The sequence below is a fragment of the Haematobia irritans genome, chromosome 3, assembly GCF_050003625.1.
Source record: "Haematobia irritans isolate KBUSLIRL chromosome 3, ASM5000362v1, whole genome shotgun sequence".
Taxonomy (NCBI): domain Eukaryota; kingdom Metazoa; phylum Arthropoda; class Insecta; order Diptera; family Muscidae; genus Haematobia; species Haematobia irritans.
In genome coordinates this window covers 97,585,779-97,603,667 of record NC_134399.1, presented here as the reverse complement: position 1 = coordinate 97,603,667, position 17,889 = coordinate 97,585,779, and the positions used below count along the sequence as shown (strand labels likewise).

The window sequence follows — 17,889 nt, the reverse complement described above, 5'->3', positions numbered from 1 at the left end:
ACTAATCTTCAATCCATTTCATTTCTTCTTTTTTACAGATCGTCCAAGAGTCCATACAAATACCCGGTTCAGATTTACACCTAACATATCAATCATCACAAGCTTCAGGTTATCTGAGTATTGTCCGTATGCGGTTGACATCGGAGAAAATACCCAAAACGTTGACACATGTTCATGTCGGTGTTGAAATCGAGGGTTCTCTACATATCAAAACCTATGAAGCTGATCCTAATTTGATTCATACTTTCGCATGGAACAAACGTAATGTCTATAGGCAAAAAGTTTATGGAGTTACCATTGCTCGCATATCGGTTGGCTATCAACATTCCACATGTGATACTCCGGTGTGGATTACACAAACTGCCAAACTTCAAGGTTATGATGTCGATATCTCCGATATTGGAGGTTGGGGTTTGGATATACATCATCATTATAATTTCCATGAGGGTATTCTTCAAAAGGGTGATGGCAGCACATTGCACATGAAAGAATATCCAAGAACAGTGAAAGTTGTAATGGGTACTGGTTTGCAAAGACCTTTGAATTGTCCCGATCATTGCAATGGCATAGCTAAGGATGCGAAACTATTAACACCCATAGCTTTGGCTTCGGGACCAGATGGTAGCTTATATGTGGGTGATTTCAATTTGGTGAGACGTATTACTCCGGATGGAAAGGTTTATACCATACTCCAATTGAGTGCTACCCAAGTGTCATATCAATATTATTTGGCCGTTTCACCAGCCGATGGGCATTTGTATATCTCGGATCCAGAAAGACATCAAATTTTACGCTTATTACGTTTGGAAAAGGTTAAGGATCCCGCCATTAATAGCGAACCCGTTGTAGGCTCCGGTCAACGTTGTATACCCGGCGATGAAGGCAATTGTGGTGATGGGGGTCCAGCTTTGCAGGCCCGCTTATCTCATCCCAAAGGTTTGGCTATTGCCGCCGATCGTACTATGTATATTGCTGATGGCACCAATATCAGAGCGGTTGATCCTAAGGGTATTATACACACTCTGATTGGTCATCATGGCCATCATAATCACTGGAGTCCAGCACCTTGTTCTGGTACCCTAATGGCAAATCAGGCCCAATTACAATGGCCTACTGGTTTGGCTTTAAGTCCCTTGGATGGTTCGTTACATTTCATCGATGATCGTTTGGTATTGCGTTTAACATCGGACATGAAGATACGAGTGGTTGCCGGCACTCCATTGCATTGCAATAATAATGGTCAGGATAAGGCTAATAAGACAACGGATAATGTTTTGGGTACAGTTCTAGCGATGGCATTTTCACCATTTGGTGATCTCTATATTGCCGATAGTGATTCGAGAAGAGTTAATTCGATACGTGTTGTGGATACATCGGGTAATATGCGTTACTTTGCTGGCAAACAAGAAAATGCAGGGTGAGTATAATATACAGTTTTGTTTTCTTAGGTTTTATTTGTTTTTGATGATCTATGCTGGTCGAATCTACACAGATGAGATATTTGCTTAGCATATTCAAGAACCACGTAGATATCAGGAATGATCAGTAGGGTTAGGTTAAAGTGACAGCCCGATTTATTCAGGCTCACTTAGACTATTCAGTGATAGAAAGAAAGTAGGATTGATAAAGAGTACCAAGCACGGTTGCCACATTTGCTAGAATTCTACCAAAGATGACCTAGGAAGCAGTGTAGCAGTATCAATTTTATTATCCCTTATGGGCCTTATTGTTTTTAGCTTCCAAATAACTTAAATTACGAAGATTTGCAAAATATTAGTGGTATTTTAAATAATACAAAAAATTTAATCTAGCCTCTTTTTGGAGCTTGTGTCTAGGCTAATTCGTACTGACACAGTTCTGTTATAGCAGGTTTTTGAAACATTTTAGAAACGATTTTACACTGTGTTCGGATAGGATAAGTTCACCATACTTACAGAAGATTTTAATATGATATGATTATGGTCCAGCTGTATATTATGAATACTTTAATAGACCTTTAGATATTTGGTCTTCATAACAGAAAATATAACTCGATTTTTGAAAATATTTTTTTCCGATTAAGATACAAAGTGCTTCTTTCTACAAGTGGTATAGTTTCCACGTTTTGGTAGAACGTTACATAGAAAAATATTTCAAAAGCCAATCTCGATTAATCAAAAAAAAAAATATTTGTTATTCTGCAATGGCAAAACAAACAAACGAAAAAAGTGTACCTATCAGACCCGGAATTTGCTATAAAATATTTCCTGATATTATTCAAAACGCCTTTAGGTAGAAATAAAACTTGAACAAATTAAGGCAAACTTTTAGTTGATTTCTTTTTAATGAAATCCGAAATACTGAAATAGCATTACATCTAAAGAACTAATGCGAAATCAATTCAGTGTACACACAAACAATTTTTTTCTGATTTAATCACGAAATTAATTGATCCAATTAATTTTTTAATTGAAATGTCTTCAATCACAGAAATGATAGTATCAATTAAAAAATTAATTGAAAGTCAATTAAAAAATTCATTGATCCAATTAAAAAATTAATTGATACTATTAATTTTTGTGATTGGTGTTCGTTTCAATTAAAAACATTTGTTAAATCAATTAAATTTTTAATTGAATATTTTTTAAGACTTAATTAAGAATTTAATTGGAAACATTTTCTTAATTTTTGTTTTGTTTCTGTGTATGCTTAAAAGGACGACAAGCCTATATAAAATTTATTGCTCTGAGCCAATTTTGTACCACTTCCTGGCCCAAGAGGAACACCGTAATGGGTTTTTTGGCTACGCATGTTTTGCTTTTGATACATTGAAATCTTATAAAGCTTTGCATTTAGAGCTAATACTTTCATAGCCGGAAATTGATTTTTAAACATTGTTAACAATTTCAGTCACATATTTAATTCTGTGTACTTATACACACTAGAAGGTACTAAACCACTTGCATAGGAACTACGGTAAAAAAGTACTATAGTACTGGATTTTCCATCCCTGACGTGGCTACAAAGATCAAATGTAAAGTCGTATATAGGAAATGCGGCCGGGATTACACCTCAATTTCACCTATTTTTTTGTTGCCCCCTAATCTATCAAAATATTCTCTCTCTCTATCTGAATATTTTAAATCATTTTCATTTCATTGTATTTGATCATCTTTCAAATATAATTTGTAATAAATTTAAATTTGTAATTAGTTCTTGCCTTCTGTGATTAATGTCCCTCTTCAAACAGATGGCGTTAAAATGAATATCATTCGAAAATCCATTTGTCTTTCATTTCATGTGATTGGCTAATTTATCTTTCACCATTTAAGGCTTCCTCCATGTCTGGCATTTGCAGCTACCATTTACTTAGCAATTAAATTATTTGTTCCATTCTCCATTTTGCTCCAAAACACAATGTGATGGCTGAAAACTCCCTGGGTTTATGTCAATGTCCTCTAAAGTTAACAACTCATTTTTTGTCATCTATTTCGCATAGTCTCATTCCCACATCCAGCCATTTAAGTGCACGAGAAAAAGGGCAACATTTTTTTTTTTTTTTTTGAGGCTGATGTCCTCTAAGTGTTATATCAGCAAGTTTTTTTTTTGCTGTTTGTTCAGCAACAGAACATCGTCAGCTGTGCAGTTGTAATCATAGCAAACAGCATTCGTGGTAGACAGACACCAAAGAAACTTCATTTCACAAGCGTTGTATTTGTTGTTGGTGGAAAATGTGCCTCTGTATGACTACATCATAATCATAGAAAATCGTCAAGTTTTTTTTCGCGCAAATCCTGGACAGACATAAGCCCTGCAAAACACTTCAGCTAGCTGTTGTAGTATTAGGGCATCATGCCGTTTTTTGTTTTCCTCTCCCATATCATAACGTAACTCCTTTTGCCCCCATACTGAAACTCAACAACCAAATGCTCTTTCATTGCATAGCTCTACAAGTAGATTTAGGGGTATTACCAGGGGCAAGAACTTGACTCAAAACAGGATGAAATGTATCATCTGTTGTGCAATGTTATCAGTGAAAAGATACTTGGCAACATTGTCAAGCAATTTTTTTTCGGTATGACATTCGCTTGAACTAACGAAAAAATTTCTAATATATATTTTTTTTTGTTAATCCATATCATAGTTTTTTTTTTGTTTGTTTTTAGATAGGAACTATACACCTATGTTTCTGTGTTTTGTGATGTGGAGTATAATTGTATGTGGCTGTGTGTGTGTGTGTGTTGTTCTGGGAAGAGGGTTGGGTTTGTCATATCCGGCAAACCCATTTACTAAGCATTCTCTGTTAATATACAGAGATTCCCTAGTCTGAAATCTAGTGAAGAGAACATTTGTTCATCACAAAAGACAAAAAAACAGCGACAGACAAAATATAGAAAAAAAAACTAGGATGAACAAAAAGTGATATTTTTAATCTGTCGCTTGATGTTTGCCAAGTTTTGTTAATTTTCTGTTTTGTTCCCACTTTGTCTAAAGGTTCCATTCGGATGACTTAACCGAAAAATACTGTGGGATGACATTTGAAGGACAGATAATAGATTTGGATGACAGCAAAGTTTTTTTTTCTAGCATAAATTAAATTAACTTTGTATGAGTTATAAAAATCGGTAAATTCGAATATCTCCAGAAATTCTAGACAGTGCATTTGAATTAAAAAAAAAAAACAAGAATATTTTCAAAGTCTCCCTTTTTGTCTTCGGCTAATATAAATAGTAATCTTTGAAGTATCACGGAGATAACTAATTCAGCAAAAAGTGCATCGCCAAAACGTATCAAAAATGTTCTTTTTGGATCTGGTGCAAAATTGGGGCAGAAGCGATGAATTTAACAGGGTCTTGTCATAGCCCGGATGTCAAGCATTTCAACAGTACTTGCACTGAATTTGCATCACTTCTTAAGGCTTGATCTGTATTAAGTGTTTTGGATGTGCAATAAAAAATTCGATGATAATTTGTCAAATAATTATTTTTATAATTTTAATGCATTCTAACGCTTGTCTGAAATGTATAACCTCAAATACTTTAAAAAGAAATTTCTAGAAGCAACCATTTCAACGAAACACAATTTAAAGTCGAATAAGAATTGGAAATGGAAGTTGAACGTCAACTTTCGCCCTGAAAATTTATTAAATAAAAATTAAAAGTCGCAACATAAAAAGTCGTTTTTTTTTTAATAATCGCAATGTTTTCATATTTGCAAAAAGTCGAAAAGTTGTGGAAATATCGAAAATGTAAATTCAACATAAAAAGTCCCTTTTTCAAAAATGGCAGTTTTTTCATATTTGAAAAAAAGGCGAAAATTTGTGGAAATATCGAAAATGTCAAAATTTTGAAAAAAATTAACTTTTTTATTTCCATCACTGTGATGATAATGCCATTAGGTTTCACTCATTGATATGAGAGTTCTCCATTTCGCACCATTTCAAAATTGACTTTTGATTTTCGTTTTTGTTTAAATCGAGGCTAATCGAATTTTGATGCTAGTCATTCTCGACTAATCGATTTAGACTGACCAAAATAGACTAATCGAACTTTAACGAGGAAATTTAAAAGTTGAATTAGACATCGAACCGAAATTTGATGTTGATCATTTTGTACTGAACATTCAAACCAAAAAAAAAAGACTTAATCAGATTTTCCCTATTTTTGAAAAAAATATTTTTTTTGGATACACATTAAAATCTCTATTTAGAACTAGATCACTTATGTCTGAAATGAAAATATCCCCATTTTCCACTCATTGATAAGAGAGGTTTCCACTAAGCCCCATTGACTTTTTATCAAAAAAAATCGAAGTTGACCTATTTTTATCTAAAAAATTCAAACGAATTTCTAAATCGAATCATATCGACTAATCGAATTTTGATGTTTATCGAACTCGACTAATCGATCTTCAAAGTTTTGGAAATCGACTTAGATTTAGAAAGAAAGGTGATGCATATCCTTTTATGCTAAAAATTCGTAAACAAATTAAAAAACAAAATTGGAATGTAGAAATGTCGATTTTTACGAAAGTCGAATTTTCCAAATATTGTCAATGCAACTTTTTGATCCTTATTACCATGCCTAATAACAAGGAGGTTCCTGCAATTGTGGACATGTGTATCTCACTCTCATTTTTTTGTTTTTTAATCTGTTAATATGCTCTCAAAGTCATATTATATTTATTGTCCATAGGCATTTTAGGCTTATAGTCGATAAGAAAGTTAAATTGGCTATCGCTAACCTCTTGTACTGTTCTGTTTGTCAAAAATTTCGTTTTGGAATCAATATAATTTTTCTTTGCATTTTTTCTAATTCATTCCACTGTAATGGTCTCTATCCCTATTCTTTTAGTAATTTACCAACTTTGCATTGTTTCGAAGCGTAAAAACTCTGATTCTGCAACTATTTTTGCTTCAAATGAGTGGTATTAAATTCTCAGAAGTTGGAAGAGTGTATTGTGTGGTTGGTGTGTTTTTTTTTTTTTTGCTGTTCTCAGGACTCATTGTCATTAACATTAGGGAGTTTTTCATGGCTTTTTGCTTCGCATTTCAGGTATTGTGGCAAGTCAAGAACTAGCATTCAACCTGTTAGCCTTTTTTCGGTTTCTCTTGCAAAATTCAGGATTTTTGTGCAAGAGTCAGCAAATTATTTAAGTTTGTGGTCTGAATTGGATAGGTTTCCATTTCTCTAGTAGAAATGGTAATTTAGTGAGAATACAAAAAAATGAAACAAAGCTAAACAAATATTGTCCTTAACTTTTGAGTCCATTTTTTTAACCTTAGTCTTATGTAACAGGAAAAAGCCAAAGTTTATTTTCACAATCCTTCTACACTACTGATAATCTCTGATAGTTTGCAGACAGGTAACTGAATACCAAATAAAAATCCCAGCCAATCCTAGTCTAGATAAAAATTTGATTATATACAATTTCCTAAATGTATCATAACAAAACTAAAAATTTTTTTGTTCAATTTCCGTGTGATAGATACTATTTGGTGTACACAGCTCGTTTTGAAATGGAGAAAGGGAAATTTGTTCTAAACTTTAATAGCGGATATATCTGTGTGTGTGTTTTTTTGCTCTAGCATAGATAGGAGTTACATTTAAAATTCAATTTATTTTAATCTAGCTGATATATTTATTTGTTTGTATTCCCTTGAATGTGTGAGAAGGGGAATGAGAAAGTTTTATGTCGTTTGGCAATATTGCAACTAATGGTATTTTTCCTTTTTTCTCTTGTATTTTGTTGTATACGTTCTACGTTCGCGTATTTTCTGGTTTCTGCAATTTTCGAAAAACACAGTGCCTTAACATGCGACTGCACAAATGGTGCTGGCCTCAATGCCTCTACATCCGGCTTAAATTCTAACATCATTGGTGGAGGCCACAATAGTGGCTCCTACTCAACGACTACGAATCCCACAAATCGCAATAATGGCAATGGTGGTGGCACAACACCCACTACTCCGGCCGGAAACGGAAATGGTGGTTTCAATGGCAACAGTGGCCCTGCTGGTGGGTCATCTGGTACATCAACTAACACCAATGGCGGTTGCATTTGCTCTCCCACCTCTGGATTAGCTGGTATCGTGGCGGGTAATCTTATGTCAACTGGGCCCACAACAACAACTACTGTATTATTGGGAGCAAAAACAACAACATCAGCCGGTGGTTTGAGTTCCATATTGGGTTCCGCAGGTACCCTTAACGATGATGGTACATTGAGCAATGCCGAAACTCTATTGTCATCGAATGCACGTTTCCAGGCAATATCAGCAATAGCGGTTGCCCAGGATGGTGTAATTAATGTGGCCGATCAAGGTAAGTTGCTAAGTTGTATTTAGTAGTAGTCGTAGAACATAGTAAAGATGACATTTATATACGCATACATGCATTCAGTCTTTGTGAAAGTTGTGATGAAGAAATTGGCAAAATTAATTAAAAGCCTTCAGGATGAAGGTAATAATGCGACTTGAACCGAAATAGGTTAAAAAGAAGATTTCACTAAATAATAAAAGTCTTACATCGATTTTGATATTTATGTTATTCCAAGTCAAGGAGGTGCAGAGATGCACAGAGGATACATTTAAGATGCATGAGGCACAAATCTCAATTTAATAGAAATTTCCATACTATTATACTGAGGATGATCACATGTAAATTGCGTTCTAGACTTTGAACATGAAAATGCATAACAAACAGATGGACCAACGGACGGATAGACAGACAGCTGGGTATCGCTAAATTAACCCACAATTTGATTCTACGAAAACTAATTCTATTCTATTTTAAAAACTGAGTCTCTTTCCAAGCATTACATACAAGTGCACAAACTTTTTTTACCCTGTACAACAGTAGTGAGGAGGGGTAAAAAATATGGATATTTTTTTTTTAATTGAATTAAAAAAATATTTAAATATTTTGGGTAATATTCTGTATTTAAAAATTTTATTTGCATTTTTTTTCTTTAATCTTGAGGATGATCGCATACAAAGGGACGGATAGATAGACAGGCGAAAGTTACTAAATCGACCCAGAATTTGATTCAGAGGAAACTGATATTCTAAAGGATGGGTCTCTTTTGAAGCATTATATACAAGTGCATAAACTTTTGATATCCTGTGCCATAGTAGTAATGAAGTGTATAAAAATATGGATAATTTGTAAATTATTTAGTTTTTTTAATTTTTTTTTAAGAAGCCAATTAAATATTTTGTGTAATATTCTGCTTCTAAAACTTTAATTGGTATTTTATCTATTGTCTTTAGGATAATGTCACGTAAATTGAGATCTGTAATTTGAACACCAAAATACATCAACAGACAGATGGACGGACAGAAAGGCGGACGTCGCTAAATCGACTTTGAACACAAAAATACAGACAGATCGACGGACAGACAGGCGGACGTAGCTAAAACGTCTTTGAACTCAAAAATACATAACATACTGTTGGACGGATAGTGAGACTGGTGGGCATCCCTAAATTGACCCAGAATGTCATTCTAAGAAATTCGAATTCTAAAGAATGGGTCTCTTTTGAAGCATTACAAAAAAGTGCACAATTTATTTTATAACCTGTACCACTGTAGATGAAGAGTATAAATTGTGAATTTTGGATTTTTTTAATATACTTCAAAAAATAATTTAATTATGTTGGATAATATTCTGCATCTAAAAATTGTATTAGTATTTTATCTATTGTCTTCGGGATGATCGCACGTAAATTACGATCTGCAGTTTGAACACAAAAATATATGAGTAGGCAGATAGACGTACGTCGCTAAATACACCCAGGATTTGATTCCAAGAAAATTTATAGTTCTCATTCTAATGGTACGGTCATACTGGGCATATATTTGAAAGAAATCAGAATCAGTCTTCACCAGAGCCAAATCAGCAAATATTTTTAGCTCATAGTGGATATATACAATTACGATAGGAGTATATTCCCTACGGGAAATTGGTGCAAATTGCCACTGACCGACTTTTACCGATGATCCAGTTTGTCGCAGTTTTAAAATAGTCATAATTTAATGATTTCCATACTCGCTTGATATAAAAATTTTATTGGATCTACACATTTAGTGAAATAGATTTACCAGAATAATTAATTGTTTAACATATTTCAAAAGTTTTTCATTTTTGGTGCGATTCGGATAACCAAAATGAAAGATTTCTAAGAATTTGTTCAAGACTGGTTCATGATGATCTCTCTACACAAAAAAAAAATTCTGATTCAATCACGAAATTAATTGATTCAATTAATTTTTAATTGAAATGTCTTCAATCACAGAAATGATAGTATCAATTAAAAAATTAATTGAAGGTCAATTAAAAAGTTAATTGATCCAATTAAAAAATTAATTGTTACTATTATTTTTGTGATTGATTTTTGTTTCAATTAAAAAATTTGTTGAATCAATTAAATTTTTAATTGAATATTTTTTAAAACTCAATTAAAATTTTAATTGGAAAAATGTTCGTGAAATTTTTGTGTGTGTATGGAGTGCTACTACTCAAATGTCCCAGGACGTGTCCTTAGGAACGAGTCCAAGACGTATCCTAAAGTATAAATTTACCCCGTCAATGACAAACCCATGTTAAAGTGACCGGCCCCTTACATACGTCTTGACCAGAACTAGGACTGGTTCATACACATCAGGGACTAGTTCTGTACCGGTCCTGCGGTTGATTCGTTTCCCGTAGGGTTCCTACAACAGCATCCAGACATTTCAGAAATCCTGCTGGGCAAAAGTTTGACATTCATTTTGGTCAAACTTTTTATACCCTTTACCACAGCAGTGATGAAGTGTAGTGAATAAATTGTTAATTGAATTTATTAAAAAAAATCATGTAAATTTAATTTTTGGGTAATATTCTGCATCTAAAAATTCTAATACTTAGCGAAAAAAGCGTCGCCAAAAAAGTAATGAAAATGTTCTTTTTGGATCCGGAAGTGGTGCAAAATTGACGCAGAAGCTATGAATTTATGAGGACGGAAGTCCTCCATTTCAACAGCCGGTGCACTGAATTTACATCACTTCTTTAGGTGTGATCCGAATTCAATGTTTTGGATGTAAATTAAAAAAAATTCTGTGATATTATGGCAAATAAATAATGTTTTTAATTTTTTATAATTTTTAATGGATTCCAACTCTTGTTTTACACGTTTGACCTCAAATATTTTCTAAAATGCACAATTTTTTCAGATTGGATTTAGCTTGTTTTTCGACAAAATTTAAATAATTTGTACCATTTTATGAATTCTTACTCTGTTTTTAACCTATTTGAAACAAAAAAAGCTAAAATTACCCATCAAAAATATGAAAAAAACATGTTATAAAAAATTTAATGAAAAGAACTTCATGTGTAGTAAAAATAAAAAACATCATTGGGAGTACATTTTCTGGAAGTGCTTTTAAAATTGTGCCTTTGGAAGAACTTCCAAATTTTTTTGCTGGGTAATTATGCTTTTAAATTACATTTCTAATAATCGATATTTAATTTTTTTACTTTTCTCTTGGATTACTCTTTAACATTTGGTGCTTCTCTATATATGTAAAAAAAAATATTTCCTTTATTTGATTGTGGGAGTTTCCAAAGTTTACTTCAAAGAAAGCCAAATAAAAGAAAAATAAACCAACAAAAGAAACCACAAAATATTGCTTTAGGGCAAGGCAAAAACCAATCCTAACACACAGTGATATGGAAAGCTATATTCCCATATTATTAGAGCATGAAAAAGCAATCGAAATCAAATCATATATAATGCTTAAAGGGGAAATCTGCACAAGAAAGGCAAAGGAACGAAACAAAAAAAAAAACCAAAACGAAAAACGTTTATGACAATTGTGATTATTATTGCTCTACACATTAGTCGACACACATGAGCAGACTTTTGTCCTTAGTCAATTGAGTGGAAAAAAAGGAGTATGAATTCATTTTCATCATAAGGAAATAAAAGCAATTGAGGACTATAAGGTAGAGAAGCAATGTATTAACATTAAAATAAGGGTATATTAAGTATTTAAACATTCATTGTGTGGTTGTTGTTGTTGTTGTTGTTTATCAGGGCATAGTGATTACTGGGCAATTTACTCATTGTATTTTTCTCATATTCATTTTCCAGTTTTATTTTGTTATTATGTTATCTCTTATGGGAACATAATATTCATGATTTTTTATATATACACATGGGTTGGTATGTGAGCATTTGTCCTATGCTAAGGAACACTCAAGAGTATGCGTCCACCTTTACTTCCGTTTCCGTCAAATGTTTTCCGGCCTTAAGTATGGTTGTTAACATTAACAAAACAAATTCCATCAAGAGGAGGTTTGAGAATAAAACTTGTTCTTCATTGAGTTGTTTTTTTTTGGGTTCCTATACCGTTTGGAATAAATAAAAAACATATGCTTATGCTAAGAGTTTGTCCATTCATAGCTGAGTTCTTGTGTGTGACGTGTCATTCCAATAGAATATGCTATTCCATATAGACAGAATCATTAGCTTTTTCCCTCCTCACAAAGTGCCAATTTACTTTTACTGACAAAATGCTAACGGAAGTCAAATACGAATTTCCGCCAGACATAGTTAGGCATTCACATATACATATATGGAGAGCAAATGGAGATGTAGAGGACTGGGTACAAACAAAACAACCCAAGTTTTCCTTTAACTTTTTTTTGCGAAAAAATAAAAACTCTATTACCTTTTTCCAGAAAGAAGGAGTACAACGTATATTATAGATTGTTGTGTAGATTGTGTTTTTTTTTTCATACGAAAAAATCTTCACTTTCCTATGTTGTATGTATGAGTGTAAGAGAAAAAGAAAAGATTATGTCTGCCTTCAAAAATGCTGATTATTACAGTTTTTTATTTTGTTTTGTTTAAAGAACTCAAAAGACTATTTTTCTCTTCGCCTATTGGTTTCATGAATGACTTCCCCATAAATTTTGTGAAAATAAAGGCAATCGGTGTGAATATTACTGACAGCCAATAAGTAGGCATTAATATTTATGATGGCCAATAGATCCTAGACTCAAAGAAAAAATGCTTTCCTCAGAAAAGAAACTAATTTCCTCTTCACTGTAAAGTATTTTCCTTAGGGGCAAATAAATGTGAATTGATGACAACCGATTCATTTTTATTTGTCATTGAAGAAAATATTGTAGCTGAAAAAGAAAACTTTCTTTGTCTAAAATTTCGTTCCTCAGAAAAGAAAACTCTTATTTCACGGTAAATGTTGTTTTGGACTATTTATTGATTTTTCAAAAGTTTTAGTATAGAAAAAGAATAGTTTTGGTGTGTTAATGATTTTCGAATGATATTATAAATACTTTGAAATTTACATGTCTTTACTTTTTAATTTCCTACATTTGGGCTTTGGAATCGTGTAATCGTTAAAATTTTACAATCAGAAAAATACGATTTAAAAAATCAGTCAAAAAAATACGATTTAAAAAATTACTTCCTTTTTTTGTAAAAAATACTTCCAAGATTTATTCCTTTATTTCAGAATAAAGTGAACAAATGTAAATGGTTTAAGGCTGATATATATATATATATATATATATATATATATATATATATATATATATATATATATATATATATATATATATATATATATATATATATATATATATATATATATATATATATATATATATATATATATATATATATATATATATATATATATATATATAAATAATGTTAAGATTGCTGTAGAATCATTTTTAAATTGCTCTTAAACATAAAAATCTATTAAGAAAAACATTAAGAAAAAAATTTTGTTTTACATACTTCAGAAAAAATACGATTTATTTTATTGCCTACATTTAGGCTTTTATGGAATACAAAATGTTAAGTTTCTTTATAATCTAAAAGACAAGATATAACTCAAAAACAAGTATGGCCGTAAGTTCGGCCAGGCCGAATCTTATGTACCCTCCACCATGGATTGCATAGAAACTTTTACTCAAGACTGTCATCCACAATCGAATTACTTGGGTTGCGGTAACACTTGCCGATGGCAAGGTATCGTAAAACTTCTTAACACCGTGTTCTCAGTTGTAAGTTAGTCCATACGAGGTATATATTAAACAAAAAAGGCCGATTAAATACGTAAATAAATCAGTTTGACAAAATTTTCTATAGAAATAAAATTTTGACAAAATTTTCTTTAGATATAAAATTTTGACAAAATTTTTTATAGAAATAAAATTTTGACAAAATTTTCTGTAGAAATAAAATTTTGAAAAAATTTTCTATAGCAATAAAATTTTACAAAATTTTCTATAGAAATAAAATGTTGACAAAATTTTTTATAGAAATAAAATTTTGACAAAATTTTCTATAGAAATAAAAATTTGACAAAATTTTTTATAGAAATAAAATTTTGACAAAATTTTTTATAGAAATAAAATTTTGACAAAATTTTCTGTAGAAATAAAATTTTGAAAAAATTTTCTATAGAAATAAAATTTTACAAAATTTTCTATAGAAATAAAATGTTGACAAAATTTTTTATAGAAATAAAATTTTGACAAAATTTTCTGTAGAAATAAAATTTTGAAAAAATTTTCTATAGCAATAAAATTTTACAAAATTTTCTATAGAAATAAAATGTTGACAAAATTTTTTATAGAAATAAAATTTTAACAAAATTTTCTATAGAAATAAAATTTTGACAAAATTTTTTATAGAAATAAAATTTTGACAAAATTTTCTGTAGAAATAAAATTTTGAAAAAAATTTCTATGGCAATAAAATTTTACAAAATTTTCTATAGAAATAAAATGTTGCCAAATTTTTTATAGAAATAAAATTTTGACAAAATTTTCTGTAGAAATAAAATGTTGACAAAATTTTTTATAGAAATAAAATTTTTACAACATTTTCTATTGTAATAAAATTTTGACAAAATTGTCTAAAGTAATACAATTTTGACAAAATGTTTTATAGTAGTAAAATCTTGACAACATTTTCTATAGAAATAAAATTTTGGTAGATTATTTTTGGGGATCGGCTATATACAACTATAGACCGATATGAACCAATTTTGGCATGGTTGTTACCCGCCATATACTAGCGCAATGTACCAAATTTCACCACGTACCAAATTTCAACCGAGTCGGATGAATTTTGCTCCCCCAAATCTGGATATCGGTTTAAATGGGGGTTATGCAAAAATTGGTCCATACCGGACCAATTTTTGCATGGTTGTTAGAGACAATATACTAACACCACGTACCAAATTTCAACCGGATCGGGTGAATTTTGCTCTTCCAAGGGGCTCAGGAGGTCAAATGTGGGGATCGGTTTATATGGGGGCTACATATAATTATGGACCCATATGGACCAATTCCTGCATGGTTGTCAGATACCATATACTAACACCACGTACAAAATTTCAACCGCATCGGATGAATTTTGCTCATCCATGAGGTTCCGGAGGTCAAATCTGGGGATCGGTTGATATGAGGGCTATATATAATTATGTACCGATGTGAACCAATTTTTGCATGGTTGGTAGAGACCATATACTAACACCATGTACCAAATTTCAGCCGGATCGGATGAAATTTGCTTCTCTTAGAGGCTCCGCAAGCCAAATCTGGGATCGATTTATATGGGGGCTATATATAATTATGGACCGATTTGGACCAATTTTTGCATGGTTGTGGGAGACAATATACTAACACCATGTACCAAATTTCAACCGGTTCGGATGAATTTTGCTCCTCCAAGAGGCTCCGCAAGCCAAATCTGAGCTTCGGTTTATAAAAGTGGTCCGATATGGCCCATTTTCAATACCATCCGACCTACATCAATAGCAACTACTTGTGCCAAGTTTCAAGTCGATAACTGGTTTCGTTCGGAAGTTAGCGTGATTTCAACAGACGGACGGACGTCTGTTGAACAGAACGACGACCCAGAATATATATACTTTATAGGGTCTTAGAGCAATATTTCGATGTGTTACAAATGGAATGACAAAGTTAATATACCCCCATCCTATGGTGGAGGGTATAATAACACAGTCTTATGTACATAAGATAATATTTCCGTTTATTTTCATGAAGAGTTTGATTGGGAGGCCTATAAATTTTGTAAAAACATTTAATTTTAATAAAGAAAATTGTTACTCTTAAAAATTCCTATATATTAGCCCTTGAAGAAATGGGAATTATGGGTGTATCAGAACTTTGTCGTTGCCTACATTTAGGCTTCGCTGTAATACAAAATTTTAATAATGGCCATCAGTTAAATATTTTTCAACATTAATTTATAAAAGGCTCCATATAACTCACAGATATTATGATCTTATAAATATCAACGAATTTATTGAATATAAATATATTATTTCATTCTCATTTTATATACCATATTCGTAGAGGAAATTATTACAAAAGAAAAGCTCACAATAATGACAAAAAAACGAACATCAAGAAAATTCCCTGATAAATTACTTAACAATTTTCTTTCTACTGCACATTTGTTATGCTGCTTAACAACTCGCCATTTGTATCATCTCTTCCCTCTATCTCTCTCTCTCGCTCGATGAAAAATATTACATTGGAAAAGGTACCATAGGGTTTGCCAATAAAATATGTTGGTATATATGAGTGTGTTTATAAAGGACTACGTTAACCTCTCTCCACCCCAACGAAGGTATAAATTTGTGCTTATTATCCCAGCTTTTCTAATTAGATAAGCAACTGAATGTAATTAATAAATGTCTGGCTATGGAATATTCGTTTTTTTTTTTTGTTTTCTCCCATTGGACTTTTTGTCTTCTTATTTTTCTTCACTTCAACTAAGGTTTCTATCCATTTTTATTATTGTCTACCATAAGGCTTACAGAGAAAATGTGTCTGCTTTACCCCCCGTGTCTCGGCTTAGTGAAAGTGTAGAAAATGTTATAGCTAGAATCTATTGGGTTGCGCAGTACTTTGAATCGGGAGAGGGTGTTGTTGGCAAAAATCAATAACAAGTAATTAATCAAGTTACGTAGCAGCACATGTTAAAGTTTCATCGTGGTTTGGGCATTAAGAAACACCTAAAATTATGCTTTGCTATGAGATGAGAAAAAAAAACTCAAGGAAAGAAGTAGGATGGTTGCAAAAAGTTCTGTATATTGTATTGAAGAGTCAGCAAGAAATTTTAGATTCTCAAATCAATCTTATTAGCGTAGAATTGATGGCATAGTTATTAATCACCATTGATGAGGTCGATTTGTTTTTTGTTTTCGTATTTTCATTGACTACCATGGATGAACCAGTTCAATGGTTTGGGAAAAGGTAATTTTCGCTGTCATTACTTATTTCTTAACAGGATGTGTAAGAGAAATGGGTTCTTGGTTATGTAATTATGTATTTTTATTTACTTAATCTCTAATGATTGAAATTAACAGCTAAGCTATAGAATTTATTTGTATATATATTCCGTGTTGATTTGTTGGCTATTTCATAAATCAACATTAAGCTGATTTATGGGGGATTACCTAATTGTTAGTGTACAACAAATGAATTTATAGAAATTAAAATTTTTAATTTTATTATTACTATAAATGACATTTTTACTCAAATTTTCTTTTATTGCAAAAGAAAAAAAAACAGATTTTTGTTATAACTGGACAGAAAAAATATCACCAAAAAAATTTCCAATTAAAAAGTTGATTGAAGTTCAAAACTTTTTTAATTAATAAATTAGTTGACAAAATTAACCTTTTAATCAAAATAGAAACATTAAGATAATTATATCAATGATTGAAAATTTTAAAATTTTTAATACACAATTAATTGATACAATTAACATTTTAATCAAACTCTGAAGACTAAGTCTATTAAAAATAAAAATAATTAAATTAAAAATAATTTGTTTCAACTAGCCAACAAATTTTTCGACACTATTTAAAACTCTTTAATAAGAGAAAAAATGCCGAAGTATATTTATGGGCATAAACTGGTCTTAACAATTGAAGTATACTTTAAGGAAAAACACTATTTTCATAATACAATAGAAATGGAAAAAAAGCTCATTTCATTTGTTAAATTAGTTAGTGAAATCTGAATGCATTGTTTTTTAGGCTCTCTGTTCTGTTTTGGTGCAAGAAAAAAAAGACAAAAACCAAAAATGTTTTCCATTTTCTACAAAATCCCCCTTGTGTAGTTTTATCGGCTACAGAAATAAATAATTTATGTTGAGTTGAAAAACAATTATTTTCGCCACATTCAACGTTTTGGCCCATAACTACTTGGAGCACGCAAAAACGAATCTAGACCATCCACAATTTTCCACTTGTTTAGTAAAATGTGTTTTTGCAGTCACTGGTCTTTGGTGTTCCTTCGTTTACTTCTATTTCTTGCGAATTTTAGCATTGTTCCCCATTGAATTGCCACT

At 31.5% G+C, this 17,889-nt stretch overlaps 1 protein-coding gene across 1 annotated transcript in view; it reads left to right on the top strand.

The window, feature by feature from the left end:
- Ten-a (Teneurin-a transmembrane protein) overlaps positions 1–17,889 on the top strand; it is a 610,089-nt gene that overhangs the window by 578,516 nt on the left and 13,684 nt on the right. The window contains exons 14-15 of the mRNA XM_075299300.1: positions 39–1,417; positions 7,285–7,802. Coding sequence (XP_075155415.1) covers positions 39–1,417; positions 7,285–7,802 — 1,897 coding nt within the window. The remainder of the gene's footprint in view (positions 1–38; positions 1,418–7,284; positions 7,803–17,889) is intronic.